This window comes from Spinacia oleracea, chromosome 4, assembly GCF_020520425.1.
Source record: "Spinacia oleracea cultivar Varoflay chromosome 4, BTI_SOV_V1, whole genome shotgun sequence".
Taxonomy (NCBI): Eukaryota; Viridiplantae; Streptophyta; class Magnoliopsida; order Caryophyllales; family Amaranthaceae; genus Spinacia; species Spinacia oleracea.
The window spans coordinates 82,644,888-82,661,965 of NC_079490.1; the positions used below are offsets into that span (position 1 = coordinate 82,644,888).

The following is a 17,078-nucleotide window of genomic DNA, read 5'->3' on the forward strand; positions in this document are numbered from 1 at the left end:
ACACCATATCCTATCAAACATCCAATCTTGTAACTTATGAAAGACTTACTTTGATTCATAGTAAGCCTAAATACTTCTTTTATATTGTCCTTTTTGAAGGAAATAATGCCCTTGGTCCAAGTATGCATTCAATGTTAAGTCCAATAAATGCGGTTCAGTATTAATTAACAAGTTAATAATTCAGTGAGATCAAGTGAGCTGAATGCCTAGCTAGAGGCCGCTTCAGTTCAAGTGGAATTAATGATATTAATCCACAGCTTACTCTTGACTGAACCCGTAGGGTCACACAAATAGTACGTAAACGGATCAAGTATTTAATGGCATTAAATACTCTATCTATGGATATTCGGAATCGACAAATCTTGGTTTCAGTGGGAGCTGAGATCGTCACAAGCAAGAAATGAATACTCCGGAAACGATGATATTGCCGGAAACGGAAATATGGATCGTATCGGAAATATAAATATTATCCAAGTCGTAGATGTTGCCGGAAACGGAAACATGGTACGTATCGGAAAATATTATCGGAAATGGAAATATTGCCGGAATCGGAAATATTGCCGGAAACGGAAATATTGTCAGAATCGGAAATATTATCGGAATCGGAAAATAGTTCCGGAAACGGAAATGTTAAATATTTGTTCGAAACGGAAATTAATTCCGGAATCGGAAATATTAAATATTGTTCGTATCGGAAATGAATTCCGGAACCGGGAATTTAATCGGAAGCGTATCGTACGAATAAGCATCGGACGAGGCCTGCCGGACGAAGGCCCAGCACGAAGCCAGGCCATCGCCCAACAAGAAAAGACGCGCGCCAACGCCCAGCCCAAGGCAGAGCCAGGCCCACCGAAAGGCAGGCCCAGCGCGCCAAGGCTTCCCAGCGTGGGCTGCGTGGGCCGAGCGCACGCGTGCGGGCTCCCTCGTGGCTCCGTGCGTGTGTGTTTGTGTCCATGCACAATTCCTAAATCTATTAGGATTTGGTGTATGATTAAGTTCCTATTCCTATTAGGATTATTTAATTAATTAGAGTCCTTGTAGGATTCTAAGTTTAATTAAATCGTATCCTACTAGGATTCCAATTCCCTTTCCAAACCTCTATAAATAAGGGCCTAGGGTCATAATTTATAAAAACGATTGAAGTATTCAAAGGGTAAGTTTTTGAAAGAAAATTCAGCCATACACTTGCACAATAATAGCCGAAAATTCTTAAGCACCTTAAGGGCGATTCTAGTTGGTCAATCTTGAGGCGGATCCGGACGTACTGTGGACTATCTACGGAGGGACGACACTTGGAGCCCTAAAGACTTGTTCTTGTTCGGTTCGGGCGCAGCTAGGGAAGGCACGCTACAAAGTGTATGCATCTATACTATGCTAAATGATTATGTGTAAATAATATGCTTTCCTGGCTTTATGGTTTTTCCGCATGATTTATGTATTGTCATATGTATCATAACCTAACAGTGGTATCACGAGCCTCTTATTATTTTCATAATCAAAATTGCATAAGAATGGTTAAATATTACAAATTTGCAAGAATTAAAAGGGGTGATTAATTTTCGTAATTGTTAATTAATTGCAAATTGCGTTTATTTAATTATATGTACGCAGTTTTTCGGCAGTTTCTTCGTTACTCATCCAAATCGAGTGATTTTTGTGTCAATTCCGCATGTAAAAGGCATTCTAAAATTTTTCGGCCGAACCCAGAATTCTCAAATTCGAAGCCTAACTATGACTTTTCGGAGGTTTTAGTTTTTCGAACGCAAAATTTTGTAAATTTAAGATGTTAAATTAAATATTTGCGATTCTTGTTGATAAATCTTGAATTTTTGATTGACCTACTGTATATGTTTAACAAGTTTGAATGCCTAGCCTTGTTAATTATGCAATCTAATTTGTAATTATGATTAATTTGTTGAAAATTGGAATAATTTAGAATTAATTTGATTTTCATAATTAGTTAATAATTTAATTAGATACCTATGATTAAAAACCACCATAAAAATTGTAAATTTGTGTTAAATTTTAAATTTTTATGACCTAGACTTGAATCCATGTTAATCGGAAATCAATTAATTAATAAATTTTCGATTTTTCGCCCTAAAATTATGAAATTAATATGATTTATTAATTTGTCATTAATTTTGAAAATAAAATTTTTAATTTTATGCGATTCGCTCATATAACTTGCACGCACAAAGCAATGGACGCTACGTGTTACCCTTAAGGGGTGTTGTATAGTGCGGGCGTGCGACGACGAGCAAGGGAGCTCGTCGCCCACGCGGTACGAATGCAGCGAGCAAGGCGATGGCGCGCGAGCACAAGGCAGCAGCCCTGCCTTGTGTCGAGCGCTATGCGCGATGGGCGATGGGCGAAGCCATGGCACGCTGAGGGCGCGCGAGCGAGCGAGAGCTGGTCGCCCAGCGATCGCTGCTCTGCGCACCACAACGCGTGGCCTTGAGCGAGCGATCGAGCGAGCGAGCGATCGAGCGAGGAGCATCGTAGCTGCTGCGATGCTATGGGCAGGCAGGCTGCGCGCAAGCGTGGCTTGTCTTGCTGCGTTTGCGCGTGGCTGCTGCGACGTTGTGCCATGGACATCGATGGGTCGTGCACTCGACGGGGCTTGGGCGCAAGCCCAAGTGCTCGTCATGTCACGATTGTCGAGTTTTAAAATTTTAATTTGAAATTTTCAGTTTACGTAATTTTAATTAATTTTAAAATTAATAATTTAAGTTATTTTCTTGGATTTTAATTTTGAATATTATAATTATAATAAATTTCATTTATTCTAATTATTTTACTAAAATTAAAATCATGAATTAATTTAAATACGACTGAAAATAAATTATATATGTGGATTCAATTATAAATTTATATGAGCTTTAAATTTTAATTAAATTTGTATGTTTCCGGTTAGACTAGAAATACATTTTTATGTTTAAAATTAGTAAAGCATATGAATTTATTGGTTTAAGTGGGAGCCCTTTTAGTCATAAACTCTTGATTAGGTCTACAAATCCTTAAGGTTAAAACAACTTGATTAGAATTAATAAGGACTGAATAATTTGTAGATTATTGGTGCCCTTGATTAATTGCTGCAAATGTTTATGTGATGCATAATGTGTTTTACTAACCAGCTATGTGGGCCATTCATGATAATGAATGGGTGAATGGTATATATTGTATATGTACTGTTTTGCAGGTTATGAAGTGACTAGTATGGCCCAAATAGGATAGAAAATATGGCCTGCGTACCATTAATTTGAATGTAATTGGTCTAAAGTACCAAAATTGTTTTTCAATTCAAATATGGTCTGCGTACCATCAAATAGTTGTAATTAGTTTAATTATAGCTTATCCTATTTGAAGAAAATGGTGCCTCCCACGGAGATTTTTGAGACGGACTTTGAAGTTGAAGCTTCAAGATGAAGTCAGGCCATACTAGATCACATTTATCTTATGCATGCTTTAAGTTATTTATTGCTTTAAATATGTCTTAATTATGCATGAGATTGTGGCTTGATTATGTTGCATGATTAAGGATTTTAGTTCACTTAAAATCTAACCAACATAGTAAGAACCTTAAGTTCCAAACTTAAAAAAAAATTGAGTTAAAAGGTGCCATGCCAAAATATACACTTGCTTGGATATCCTTTACATCAATCTAGTAATAGTTTTCGCTCAGCGAGGTGTTACTTATTGGTCCTAAAGGGGCAAGGTACACAAATAATTGTGAGTACATGTTAGTTTTGGTGAAACTCAACGATATAAGTAAGGTGTCCTTTTATGTCATGGCAAAATCGATAGGTTTACCTAATAAGTTCTTAGACGTGCCTATCAACCAAGAATAGTTTCTAGACTATTTGCAAAAGGTTTTTGCTTACCTAAAATATTTTAGGATTGAGTCGACAAACTGTGCTTAATTCTTCAATGGATTTTAGGATCTTGGAATCATTTTATTCACACCTGCCGGAACACATAACTTGAATAAAATGCTTAATGAACATTGAATTATGCATGTATGCTAGAATTTAAGTTCATTAAGAGAAACTGTGAATGGTTATTATTTGTTTATTCTTTTCAATTGTAGTTTTAACTATGGCAAACAACAATTCATTCAACATTCGATCAATTCTCGAAAAGGAGAAGTTGAGCGGGAAAAACTTCCTTGACTGGCAAAGGAACTTGCAAATAGTTCTTATGCAGGAAGAAAAGGAGTATGTCCTGGAAGAGGCGATGCCCGAAGCCGCAGGCGACGGGGTCACTCAGGCAGCCCTCAATCGTTGGATTGATGCCAACAAGGATGTGAAATGTCTAATGCTCGCCACCATGAGTGCAGATCTGCAGAAAACGTTCATCAACTCAGATGCTTTCACGATCATCAGTGAGTTAAAGAACATGTTCCAAAATCTGGCTCGAGTCGAAAGATTCGAGACTCATAGGCAAATTCTTGAGACCAAGCTTAAGAAAGGCGAGCCCGTAAGTCCACATGTTCTCAAAATGATTGGACTCATTGAGAATATGAGTCGGCTGGATCAGCAATTCTCTCAGGAAATGGCTGTAGACACCATCCTCCATTCTCTTCATAACGGGTATGATCAGTTCAAACTGAACTACAATATGAATAGTCTGGACAAAACGCTCACTGAGCTTCACGGTATGCTGAAGACCGCAAAAGACGCTCAAAAGTGATAAGCAAGATGTGCTTATGGTGCGTGGGGGCAAGTTCAAGAAATCTGGAAAGAAGAGGAATGCTAAGAAAGGTGGCAACAAGGCCAGCCCAACTAAGCAAACTGGCGCCAAGTCTGAAAAGAGGAAGGTTAGTCAACCCACTTCTGAATCCGAATGCTTCTACTGCAAGAAGAAGGGGCATTGAAAGAGAGATTGCTTGAAGCTAAAGGAAGATCAGAAGAACAGAACAATCGTTCCATCTTCAGATATTTTCGTTATAGACTATATACTTGCTAATTCAACTTCTTGGGTATTAGATACAGGTTGTGGCTCACACTTATGTTCCAATCCACAGGGACTAAGAAGAAGTAGAAAGTTAAGCAAGGGTGAAGTCGACCTACGAGTGGGAAATGGAGCACGGATTGCTGCATTAGCTGTAGGAACTTATTATTTGTCGTTGCCCTCTGGGCTAGTTTTGGAACTGGAAGAGTGTTTCCATGTTCCAAGTCTTACTAAAAACATCATTTCAGTTTCTTGCTTAGATGCTAAGGGATTTTCCTTTTTAATAAAAGACAATAGTTGTTCGTTTTATTTTAAAGAGATATTTTATGGATCTGCTAGATTAGTCAATGGACTTTATTTATTAGATCACGACAAACAAGTTTATAACATAAATACCAAAAAGGCTAAAAAGGATGACTCAGATCTCACCTATCTGTGGCATTGTCGATTAGGCCATATTAACTTGAAACGCATAGAAAGACTTCAAAAGGAAGGAATTCTAGAACCATTTGACTTAGAGGATTATGGTAAGTGCGAATCATGTTTACTTGGCAAAATGACAAAGCAACCTTTCTCTAAAGTTGGAGAAAGAGAAACTGAACTATTGGGTTTAATCCATACTATTGGGCTAGACATGGTCAGGTCAATGATGGGTCAGGCCGAACTTCCAATAGAATTTTGGGGACATGCACTAATACAGCTGCACTCACTATAAATAGAGCTCCGTCTAAAGCTGTCGAAAAGACTTCATATGAGTTATGGTTTGGAAAGCCTAAATGTGTCTTTTCTTAAGATTTGGGGATGTGAAGTATACGTCAAACGATTAATTTCAGACAAACTTCATCCGAAATCTGACAAATGTATCCTTGTGGGCTATCCAAAGGAAACAAAGGGGTATTACTTCTACAATACATCTGAGAACAAGGTGTTTGTTGCTCGAGATGGTGTCTTTTTGGAGAAATATCACATTTCCAAAATGACAAGTGGGAGAAAAGTAGACCTCGAAGAAATTCGAGTCGAACAACAAACTCTAGAGAATGCTCAAGATGACATTCAGGATGAAACTCAGAGATCTTTAGAAGAATCTGGTGAGAATCATGGTCAATCTAGAAATGTTACCCCGCGTAGATCGCAAAGATATAGATCTCAACCGGAAAGGTACTTAGGTATTTTGACGAACGAGAGGTATGACGTTCTATTACTTGAAAGTGATGAACCTGCGACTTACAAACAAGCTATGACGAGCCCTAGCTCCAAGAAATGGCAAGAAGCCATGCAATCTGAATTAGACTCCATGTCTGAAAACCAAGTATGGGATTTGGTCGATTTGTCAGATGGCTACCAAGCCATTGGAAGCAAATGGGTTTTCAAACTAAAAAAGGACAAGGATGGGAAACTTGAAGTTTTCAAAGCTAGATTGGTTGCAAAAGGTTACAGGCAAGTCCACGGTGTGGATTATGATGAAACCTTTTCACCAGTTGCAATGCTAAAGTCTATTCGGATAATGTTAGCAATCGCTGCATATTACGATTACGAAATATGGCAGATGGATGTCAAAACCGCTTTCTTAAACGGCGTTTTAACAGAAACTGTGTTCATGACACAGCCTGAAGGTTTTGAGGATCCAAAGAATGCTAAAAAGGTATGCAAGCTAAAGAAATCAATCTACGGATTGAAGCAGGCATCCAGGAGATGGAATATACGTTTTGATGAAGCAGTCAGTGACTTTGGTTTCATCAGGAACGCAGACGAATCTTGTGTATACAAGAAGGTCAGTGGGAGCAAAATTGCTTTCCTAGTGTTATATGTCGACGACATATTACTTATCGGAAATGACATTCCTATGTTGAACTCTGTCAAGATTTGGCTCGGGAAATGTTTTTCGATGAAGGATCTAGGAGAAGCACAGTACATATTGGGCATCAAGATTTACAGAGATAGATCTAAAAAGATGATTGGACTTAGTCAAAGCACTTATATCAATAAGGTGCTTGATAGGTTCAAAATGGCAGACTCCAAGCGAGGCTACCTACCCATGTCTCATGGAATAACTCTAAGCAAGACTCAGTGCCCAAAAACACTTGATGAGCGTAGACGAATGAATGGGATTCCGTATGCATAATTGATTGGTTCAATTATGTATGCTATGATATGTAAACGCCCGGATGTTGCGTACGCACTCAGTGCTACGAGCAGATACCAGTCAGACCCAGGAGAGGCACATTGGACTGCTGCCAAGAATATTCTAAAGTACCTGAAAAGGCACAAAGATGACTTCCTGGTCTATGGTGGAGATGATGAATTAATTTTTAAAGGCTATACGGATGCAAGTTTCCAAACCGACAAAGATGATTTCACATCACAGTCTGGGTTTGTCTTCTGCCTCAACGGAGGAGCAGTAAGCTGGAAAAGTGCTAAGCAAAGCACCATTGCGGATTCTACAACTGAAGCGGAGTACATTGCTGCACATGAAGCAGCAAAGGAAGCTATTTGGCTAAGGAAGTTCATAGGTGAACTAGGTGTAGTCCCCTCCATTAAAGGACCAATAGCCCTGTATTGCGATAATAACGGAGCTATTGCACAGGCAAAGGAGCCTAGACACCACCAAAGAGTCAAGCATGTACTTCGTAGATTTCACCTTCTACGAGAGTTCGTTGAAAGAAAAGAAGTCGAGATAAGCAAGATTGGAACTGATGACAACATATCAGATCCATTGACTAAACCTCTGCCGCAGGCGAAGCACAACTCGCACACTGCAGCCATGGGAATCAAGCATATTGGAGAATGACTTTGATGTCCTTATTTGATGTTTTAAAGTTTTAGAGTTTAAATCTTTGTAAAACATTATTGGTTAATCATTCACAATAAATGAATAGAATTCATTTTTCCATTTAATTTGTGGTTTATTAAATGATGAGTCCCTTCAATTTGACGATATATTCAAGATAGACTGTCAGGACCAGTCCTGTGACTAAGAAATGTCTATCAAGTGAACTTGAATGTCAAAAGTTGAAAATGGCACTAGTGGAAAAAACCCCTGTTGAGGGGGGAATTTTGGGCTTGTTGAGGCGAACATGGCCCGCTTCGACAAAGGGGGCTTCAACAGGTCAGAGATCTGTTGAGGCGGGCTTGGCCTGCCTAAAAAGATATTTGTTGAGGCGGGCTTTTGAAAGCCCCCCTCAACAGACAAGCCTATTGAGGCGAACAATAAATTGCCCCCCTCAACAGACAAGCCTGTTGAGGCGAACATTAAATTCCCCCCCTCAATAGACAAGCCTATTGAGGCGAACATTAAATTGCCCCCCTCAACAGACAAGCCTGTTGAGGCAAACATTGTGTTGCCCACCCCAACTAGCAATCCTAATCAACAGCACATAAGCTGGGCTACCACCACTAATATTCTGCTTTAATTTTCTTTGTTAGGTAATAGAAGAACCATAATACTGATAAAATAAACAATTGTAAACAATAAATACTTCATTCACATTAATATTGAAATAATATTGTTTAATGTAATTTTACAATATAAATTCACACAAAAATAATATTTGAATCTACAATTCGATTATTCGGCCTACGCTTCCCTTGACCATTACCAAAATTACGCCATGCCTATTTATCATTTCTTGACAGTTCTTCCAAAGTATCTTTAAACTTCCTGCAATATTAAAAAAATATATTAAAAGCAAATTAAGTACTTAATCACTTTGATTAATCTAAATAAAGACGAAATTAATGTGGTAGTTACTTCTTCTTATAGACACAACCAACAGCAGAGGAACTCTGTTTGGGACTGATCTGGAAATTTCTTAAATGAAGCTGATGATGTTGCGAGTTTTGCTGATCAATGAACAGATCAAGATCATTATTACTTGAATTAATCCCACAAACTTCTTCAACAACAGTTTCAGCTTAATTGTAGTACTAATAACAGGACCATTATGATAAGTCATCAAGAAAGGTTTGTACAAATATGTAAGTTCGTCTTCTAACAAGCTACCATCAGCATTACCAACCGAATTGTTATTCTGAACAAATTGGTTGTAAAATGGGTTTTCAGAATATGACTGGGGACATCCGTGATTGGCGCCGACAGTTGTGGTGGTTGTTCTTGTTGCAATTAGAGTACTCTGATCAGCTCTGAGTTTAGCTTTTCTAGCACACTCTTTCACTACGGCTAACAGAGGAAGTATATAAGACACGCGGAGTACATGAATATTCATGTAACCAGTTCCTATAGCTCAGCTCACTCCTACACCACTAGCATGATAAAGGTTTTTACTTGCACAAAGAACATATAAAATCCAGGGGGTGGGAGGGATATTCAAGAATGACGTACGAGGGAGTTTGGCTTAGGGTTTCTCTATCAAACTTCAAGCAAGAAGTGCAGCTAAATTGGAGTTAGAAGTCATAGGAGGATTAGCTTTGGCTCATAGATCCAACTTCTGTAAGCTCCACGTTGAGCTGGATGCTAAGGCTTTCAAGTTCATGCTAGAAGGAGTTGAAGACAACCTCAGCCATGAGTTTGCTGATGTCTTGGCTGACATCAAAACTGCTTGATGGAACTTGTGAGGTGACTTTCATCTACACCAGGAGACATGGTAACAAAGTGGACCATAACTTGGCTTAACTGGTCTTATGGGTATATTAACTTAAATCAGACTTGCATATTTTGGTATTAAGGCCTTATGGGTCCCACTGGACCAGTAAACTAAAGCACCCAAATTCAAACACACACATACACATCAACACAAAGACATAAAATGAGTCAAAACCTCATGTCCATTCAATTATTTGGACATGACATGATTGATGAGTAATACTCCAACTTCAATAACATTTCAACATACAAAGCTACGCACTCAACATATTTAACTAGTTGCTAGGTGCTGGTGGTGTTAGAATATGTATTGAACTGGTATATCCCTTACGAACGACTCGGCACAGTGTCTCACTGTTTTTCCTACGTAGACTATAGTTATCTGTTTGGGCCTGTTTTTCGGGCCTATTTCATTTCTAGTAGATAGCAGCAGTATTAGATCTAAAATTCTATATAACTGCATAACCTCAAGGAAATTCTCATACTAGAATGAAATACTCAAACAAACAGGCGTTCAATGAGGTAGCAAAACACAATTCAAGGGAACACTAATACGAATTCATGCTAACAATACCAAATTTTATTTACAAGTGTATCACTTTTTAATATATAGAGGCAGTATTTAAATTCTTATAGATTCTAATTTTAATTTTCAGACTATGTGAACGACTACCCAATTGTTCTCGTCAAATTTAATATATTATTACTAATTTACTATGTCTACATGTTAGTGAAGGACTACCCAAAATAATTTTTTTAGAACCAGAGGGGGCAGATCAATTGATCTGACTTCAGTTGCGTAACATGATTTTGAATATTTCAAAAAAAAAACAAAATCAGAATCCAAACAAAGTTATAGATGAAATCACGAAACTTTGATTAAGTAATTAAGTTGTAGATGAAAAGAGAAGTTACCTGGGACTCATCATATCGATCTACAATTAACAATTTTATCTCCGAAATTCAATCAGACACTTGCTAAATAAGATCAATATCAAAGCAAACTCGAGTCAAACTACATCGCATCATCAACAATAAATAAAAAAAAATACTAAGTTCATTTGGCTAATTGCTTAGAGACTCCATAATCAAATTCAATTGAGAACAAGTACATATTAAGCTATCTTATTCATTGCACGCAGTTATGAAAAATAATAACATAACATAACATAACGTAAAGGTGATGTAAACACCATTCAAGACACCTAATTTCTAGATATTATTCATGGTATTTGAAGAATGATCGAGAAAATAAAGTCCGATGTATATGCGTAGTATCATAGAAGTAGTTTCAAAGATTCAATTTATTTTTGCCATAATCAGCCAATGGTCAGTTGGAGCACCAAAATTTCCTTGTTAGCACAGTAACCAGAAACGCATCAAATTCCAATAAGAAACAATTAAGACTTATTGAAGCATCAAATCCAAAGAAAATATTCTCCTATTTTATCGAAAAAGCTATATTCATAGCTTTATTGACAGGCTCACCACACAAATTATGATCATGTGTAGCTCTCTAGCAGAGTTGCAGGTCCCAAGCTACATTCATTCACCTGATTTGTCTAGGTCAAAAATTCTAATAAGAAAAATAACCAACAAACTCTCAAACTTACCAATCATTCAGCTGAGGTAATCATAAAAACCATATTTTCGTTCCTCCAACATCACAATGTTATCTAGGCATCTATCAAAGCTACAATAATATACATATCAGGAAAAGTCATCCTACTAAACACGCTCCATTCAATCCACCCCAATGAACATTTCTCTACATCTTTACATCAAGAAAATGGTCTACTATGGACACAAACACAGTGCCTATCCGAAACCACACAGGGCAGACACACACACCCAAACACATGGGAAACTCAAAATTAGCTGCCAATCATAAACATATATGGCAACATACTGAAATTCCAAATTCTCATAATCTTTCTTCAATTAGATTCAAGATATCTAGTTTGAAGTTCAGTTTTAGCACAACAAAAAAGACCAGGAATCAAGAGGAATTCATAAAAATAAAAAATAGGAGAGAGAATACCCAAAGCAACAGTACACTCTTCACTGGTAGCACTCGCCTGGTTCGCTTGGGACTCAATGCCTATTCAAAATCAACATCAACAAATCAAAATCAATTTTCGAAAAAAACCTTTAAAATAAATTACCCTAAAAAATTGAGGAAAAAGAACTCACAGAGATCCATGATGTGGTTCCTACAAATTGCGCAATTATCGACCTCAATATCTGCCAAAAATTGACCCCGAAAATCAACAAAAAACAGTAGAAAATCCTCCATTAAATTAGAGTTAGGGTTTATGAAGATATTTGACACTAAAATGGGGGGTTATAGAAATAATAATTACCCCAAGCCCAGAGAGAATTGAAAAGGCGTTCCATTTTATTGATCTGGAAACGCTTCGGTTTCTTGGAAGATGAAGATGGGCCAGCAGCAGCGTTCGAACCCTAGCCGGCGGGAACAAAAGTTGACACCAATAACCAATCTCTATTCCCAAGAACAATAATTCAAAATTAACAGAAAAATTTAGTTATGAAGACACCTTCTTTGAAATTATAAAGAATGGGGGAGAGGGAGAGGGAGAGAAGATAGACCTTCCATGGAAAGGGGCGGATGGTTTGAGGAGTTTTGAACCGGGAGAGAAGAGAGAGAATTGAATCTTTTAGGCTAACAGAAGAAATGAGGAGGAGAGAGAATTAAAAATTAGGGTATATGCGAGTATTATTTGTTGAAGCGAACATTTAATGCCCCCTTCAACAATTGCTATTGAAGCGAACAATAAAAATGTTCGCTTCAACAACTCTTTATAATGTTTGACCCGCGTTGACTGATTGGTTGTTGAAGCGTATTTCTATATGCCCCCTTCAATAAGAGGGCTGCAACAAGGGTTTTTTCTACTAGTGTGGTCCCTGGTCGGAGTTTTCTATAAAATTGGACGCATAGAAAACGTTATACGACTAGAATGCAAGATGACTAGTAGTTCTGTTTCTTGAACTATGTGGACATGGCAATGTCATAATCATTTGCATAGATACTTACTTTGGGAAGACTAGTATCGGACAGACCTATGAAACTTTACTGTAAGAGATGAAAATCTGTCATAAGTAAATTTCATTAAAATTATTAGACACTAAATCCTCAATACCTGAGTGATTTGAGATTACTTGTTTGAGAACTGGTTGCTTTGACGTTGACCAACCGTCGCACCGTAAAAGGAGGCTATAAAGGCAACGCTCAGGAAATCACCTATCAAACGAAGTCTAATCTCAAGATCGCAAGATTGGGATTGTCCTCCCATAAATCGGGATGAGATGCTTAAAAGTTGTACAAGGCCACTCGGAGAGCTAGAAACTGTGAAATGCATGGCCGTGCTCGGATGAATCATAGGCTATGATTATCTGTTTATTTGATCAGTTGAACTCTGAAACCGAGAAACACCTCTGGACATAATAAGGATGACAACTCTTACCTTATGTTCAAGAGCAAGCATCGAGCGACAAAGGAATTAGGAAATGCACACTTGTCCCTAAGGACAAGTGGGAGACTGAAGGAAATAATGCCCTTGGTCCAAGTATGCATTCAATGTTAAGTCTAATAAATGTGGTTCAGTATTAATTAACAAGTTAATAATTCAGTGAGATCAAGTGAGCTGAATGCCTAGCTAGAGGCCGCTTCAGTTCAAGTGGAATTAATGATATTAATCCACAGCTTACTCTTGACTGAACCCGTAGGGTCACACAAATAGTACGTAAACGGATCAAGTATTTAATGGCATTAAATACTCTATCTATGGATATTCGGAATCGACGGATCTTGGTTTCAGTGGGAGCTGAGATCGTCACAAGCAAGAAATGAATACTCCGGAAACGATGATATTGCCGGAAACGGAAATATGGATCGTATCGGAAATATAAATATTATCCAAGTAGTAGATGTTGCCGGAAACGGAAACATGGTACGTATCGGAAAATATTATCGGAAATGGAAATATTGCCGGAATCGGAAATATTGCCGGAAACGGAAATATTGTCAGAATCGGAAATATTATCGGAATCGGAAAATAGTTCCGGAAACGGAAATATTAAATATTTGTTCGAAACGAAAATTAATTCCGGAATCGGAAATATTAAATATTGTTCGTATCGGAAATGAATTCCGGAACCGGGAATTTAATCGGAAGCGTATCGTACGAATAAGCATCGGACGAGGCCTGCCGGACGAAGGCCCAGCACGAAGCCAGGCCATCGCCCAACAAGAAAAGACGCGCGCCAACGCCCAGCCCAAGGCAGAGCCAGGCCCACCGAAAGGCAGGCCCAGCGCGCCAAGGCTTCCCAGCGTGGGCTGCGTGGGCCGAGCGCACGCGTGCGGGCTCCCTCGTGGCTCCGTGCGTGTGTGTTTGTGTCCATGCACAATTCCTAAATCTATTAGGATTTGGTGTATGATTAAATTCCTATTCCTATTAGGATTATTTAATTAATTAGAGTCCTTGTAGGATTCTAAGTTTAATTAAATCGTATCCTACTAGGATTCCAATTCCCTTTCCAAACTTCTATAAATAAGGGCCTAGGGTCATAATTTATAAAAACGATTGAAGTATTCAAAGGGTAAGTTTTTGAAAGAAAATTCAGCCATACACTTGCACAATAATAGCCGAAAATTCTTAAGCACCTTAAGGGCGATTCTAGTTGGTCAATCTTGAGGCGGATCCGGACGTACTGTGGACTATCTACGGAGGGACGACACTTGGAGTCCTAAAGACTTGTTCTTGTTCGGTTCGGGCGCAGCTAGGGAAGGCACGCTACAAAGTGTATGCATCTATACTATGCTAAATGATTATGTGTAAATAATATGCTTTCCTGGCTTTATGGTTTTTCCGCATGATTTATGTATTGTCATATGTATCATAACCTAACAGTGGTATCACGAGCCTCTTATTATTTTCATAATCTAAATTGCATAAGCATGGTTAAATATTACAAATTTGCAAGAATTAAAAGGGGTGATTAATTTTCGTAATTGTTAATTAATTGCAAATTGCGTTTATTTAATTATATGTACGCAGTTTTTCGGCAGTTTCTTCGTTACTCATCCAAATCGAGTGATTTTTGTGTCAATTCCGCATGTAAAAGGCATTCAAAAATTTTGACAAAAAGGGTATTTTTCGGTCGAACCCAGAATTCTCAAATTCGAAGCCTAACTATGTCTTTTCGGAGGTTTTAGTTTTTCGAACGCAAAATTTTGTAAATTTAAGATGTTAAATTAAATATTTGCGATTCTTGTTGATAAATCTTGAATTTTTGATTGACCTACTGTATATGTTTAACAAGTTTGAATGCCTAGCCTTGTTATTTATGCAGTCTAATTTGTAATTATGATTAATTTGTTGAAAATTGGAATAATTTAGAATTAATTTGATTTTCATAATTAGTTAATAATTTAATTAGATACCTATGATTAAAAACCACCATAAAAATTGTAAATTTGTGTTAAATTTTAAATTTTTATGACCTAGACTTGAATCCATGTTAATCGGAAATCAATTAATTAATAAATTTTCGATTTTTCGCCCTAAAATTATGAAATTAATATGATTTATTAATTTGTCATTAATTTTGAAAATAAAATTTTTAATTTTATGCGATTCGCTCATATAACTTGCACGCACAAAGCAATGGACGCTACGTGTTACCCTTAAGGGGTGTTGTATAGTGCGGGCGTGCGACGACGAGCAAGGGAGCTCGTCGCCCACGCGGTACGAATGCAGCGAGCAAGGCGATGGCGCACGAGCACAAGGCAGCAGCCCTGCCTTGTGTCAAACGCTGTGCGCGATGGGCGATGGGCGAAGCCATGGCACGCTGAGGGCGCGCGAGCGAGCGAGAGCTGATCGCCCAAGGCGCGCCTAGGCGCAAGGCTCAGTCAGGCGCAGCCCTCAGCGCCTAGAGCAGCCAAGGCACATCACACTCCACCAGGCGCGCGCCTAACCGCGCCTTCAGCAAGGCTCAAGGCGCTGCGCCTTTAGAGCTTCCAGTCACAAGGCGCTATCAGGGTTTAAATGCCTTGTTTTTTTTAAAAATGAAAAAACGTGCCCCACACGTGACATCTAACGGTCAGATTTCAATGTCAGTAGAGAGTTTGAGACTTACTCACCTACCCAAGGAGAGAGAAAACAAATCTCCTCTGTTCCTCTCTTCGTTCTCCTCTGTCCTCTCTTCGTTCTTCTCGGCGAGTCGGCCTCCTCGGCTCCTCCTCCACCTCCTGCGACACCGGCTTCTCCTCCACCGCCTGCGACACCGGCTTCTCCTCCACAGCTCCAGGTATGTCTGCTACTCTACTGTTCTCTTCTTCTTCTTTTTTTATCTTTCTTCTTCTTTCTTATTTCTTCCTTTTTTTGAATTTAATTTTGTTCTTCCTTCTTCCTTCTTTCTTCTTTCGATTTTTTTGAATTTATTTTTGATTTTTTTTTTGAATTTGAGGGGATTTATTTTCGAAATTTTTTAATTTCTTTTTTTAATTTTTTCTTCCGTTTTTCTGTCCTTCTCTTCTCCTCTTCCTTTTTGGTTTTTTCCTGTTAATTTGAGGGGATTTATTTTCGAAATTTTTGAATTTTTTTTTTATTTTTTTTTATTTTTTTTCTTCCGTTTTTCTCTTCTTCTCTGTTCTTTTCCGCGTGTCATGTTTGTTCCTGTTTTAATTTTTTTTTCTGTTTTAAACTTTTACTATTAATTTCTGTTTTAATTATTAGTTTTAATTATTATTTTTAATTACTTTTTTGTAGTTGCATAGTCATGAGTCATAGTCAGGAAGTTTTTTTTGGTTGCTTAGAGTAGGCAGTAGCTAGCATAATATAAGCTTATTCTCCTATTTTCAGCTTGTTAATTTACTATGGAAGGTTCTAATACCGACACTCCATCAACGGGATCATCCGGTGTTCAAGAACCGACCAAAAAATATGGAAAACCGGATCCTAATAATAAGAATAATTGGACATGTATCTTTTGTGGTAAAGTAACAAAAGGAGGAGTCTATCGCTTAAAACAACACTTGGTTGGAGGATTTAGAAATGCATTGAAATGTCCTAGTTGTCCCGAACATGTAAGGGAGAAAGTCAAGAATTTCATGATTAAAAAGGCACAAGATAAGGCAAATAGTCAAATGATGCCAAACATACCTCAATTTGATGATGGTGTTGATGATGATGGGGAAGAGGAAGATTGTGAGATAGTGGGTAGTAGTGGTAAAACAAGTGGAAAGACTAGCAATCTTCCTAAAAAAACAAGGCACAAAGGCCCCTTGGACATGTTTATCACTTCTACTCCCAAAGATATATTGTAAGGAAGAAAGGAAAGGAAAGGTATTTTTGGAGTTTGTGACAAAGAGTTAAGGGAAAAGACTTGTAGGCATATTGCTAGGTGGTTTTATGATGCGGGAATTGCTTTCAATGCGGTTAATTATGAGAGCTTTGGAATGATGATTGAAGCAGTTGGACAATATGGTCCCGGCTTGAAGCCA

The 17,078-nt window shown here is 38.1% G+C and overlaps 1 protein-coding gene across 1 annotated transcript; it reads right to left on the minus strand.

Moving 5' to 3' along the window:
* Positions 1 to 11,490: 11,490 nt before the first annotated feature.
* LOC130471663 (RING-box protein 1b-like) lies at positions 11,491 to 16,363 on the minus strand. Its single transcript, XM_056841913.1, has 5 exons — positions 16,335 to 16,363; positions 12,164 to 12,236; positions 11,917 to 12,016; positions 11,747 to 11,797; positions 11,491 to 11,654 (listed from the first exon to the last, which is right to left on the minus strand). The coding sequence occupies exons 1-5, from the start codon at positions 16,361 to 16,363 to the stop codon at positions 11,491 to 11,493; spliced, it is 417 nt and encodes a 138-aa protein (XP_056697891.1).
* Positions 16,364 to 17,078: the final 715 nt, after the last annotated feature.

What these genes read in the sequence shown, in the direction of transcription:
- LOC130471663 (XM_056841913.1), bottom strand. Translation starts at nt 16,363, where the DNA reads ATGACTCATGACTATGCAACTACAAAAAA. An exon ending in GACTATGCAACTACAAAAAA is followed by an intron (nt 12,237 to 16,334) that starts GTAATTAAAAAT and finishes TTCTTCTGTTAG; the next exon opens with CCTAAAAGATTCAATTCTCT. An exon ending in GAACCACATCATGGATCTCT is followed by an intron (nt 11,655 to 11,746) that starts GTGAGTTCTTTT and finishes GATTTTGAATAG; the next exon opens with GCATTGAGTCCCAAGCGAAC.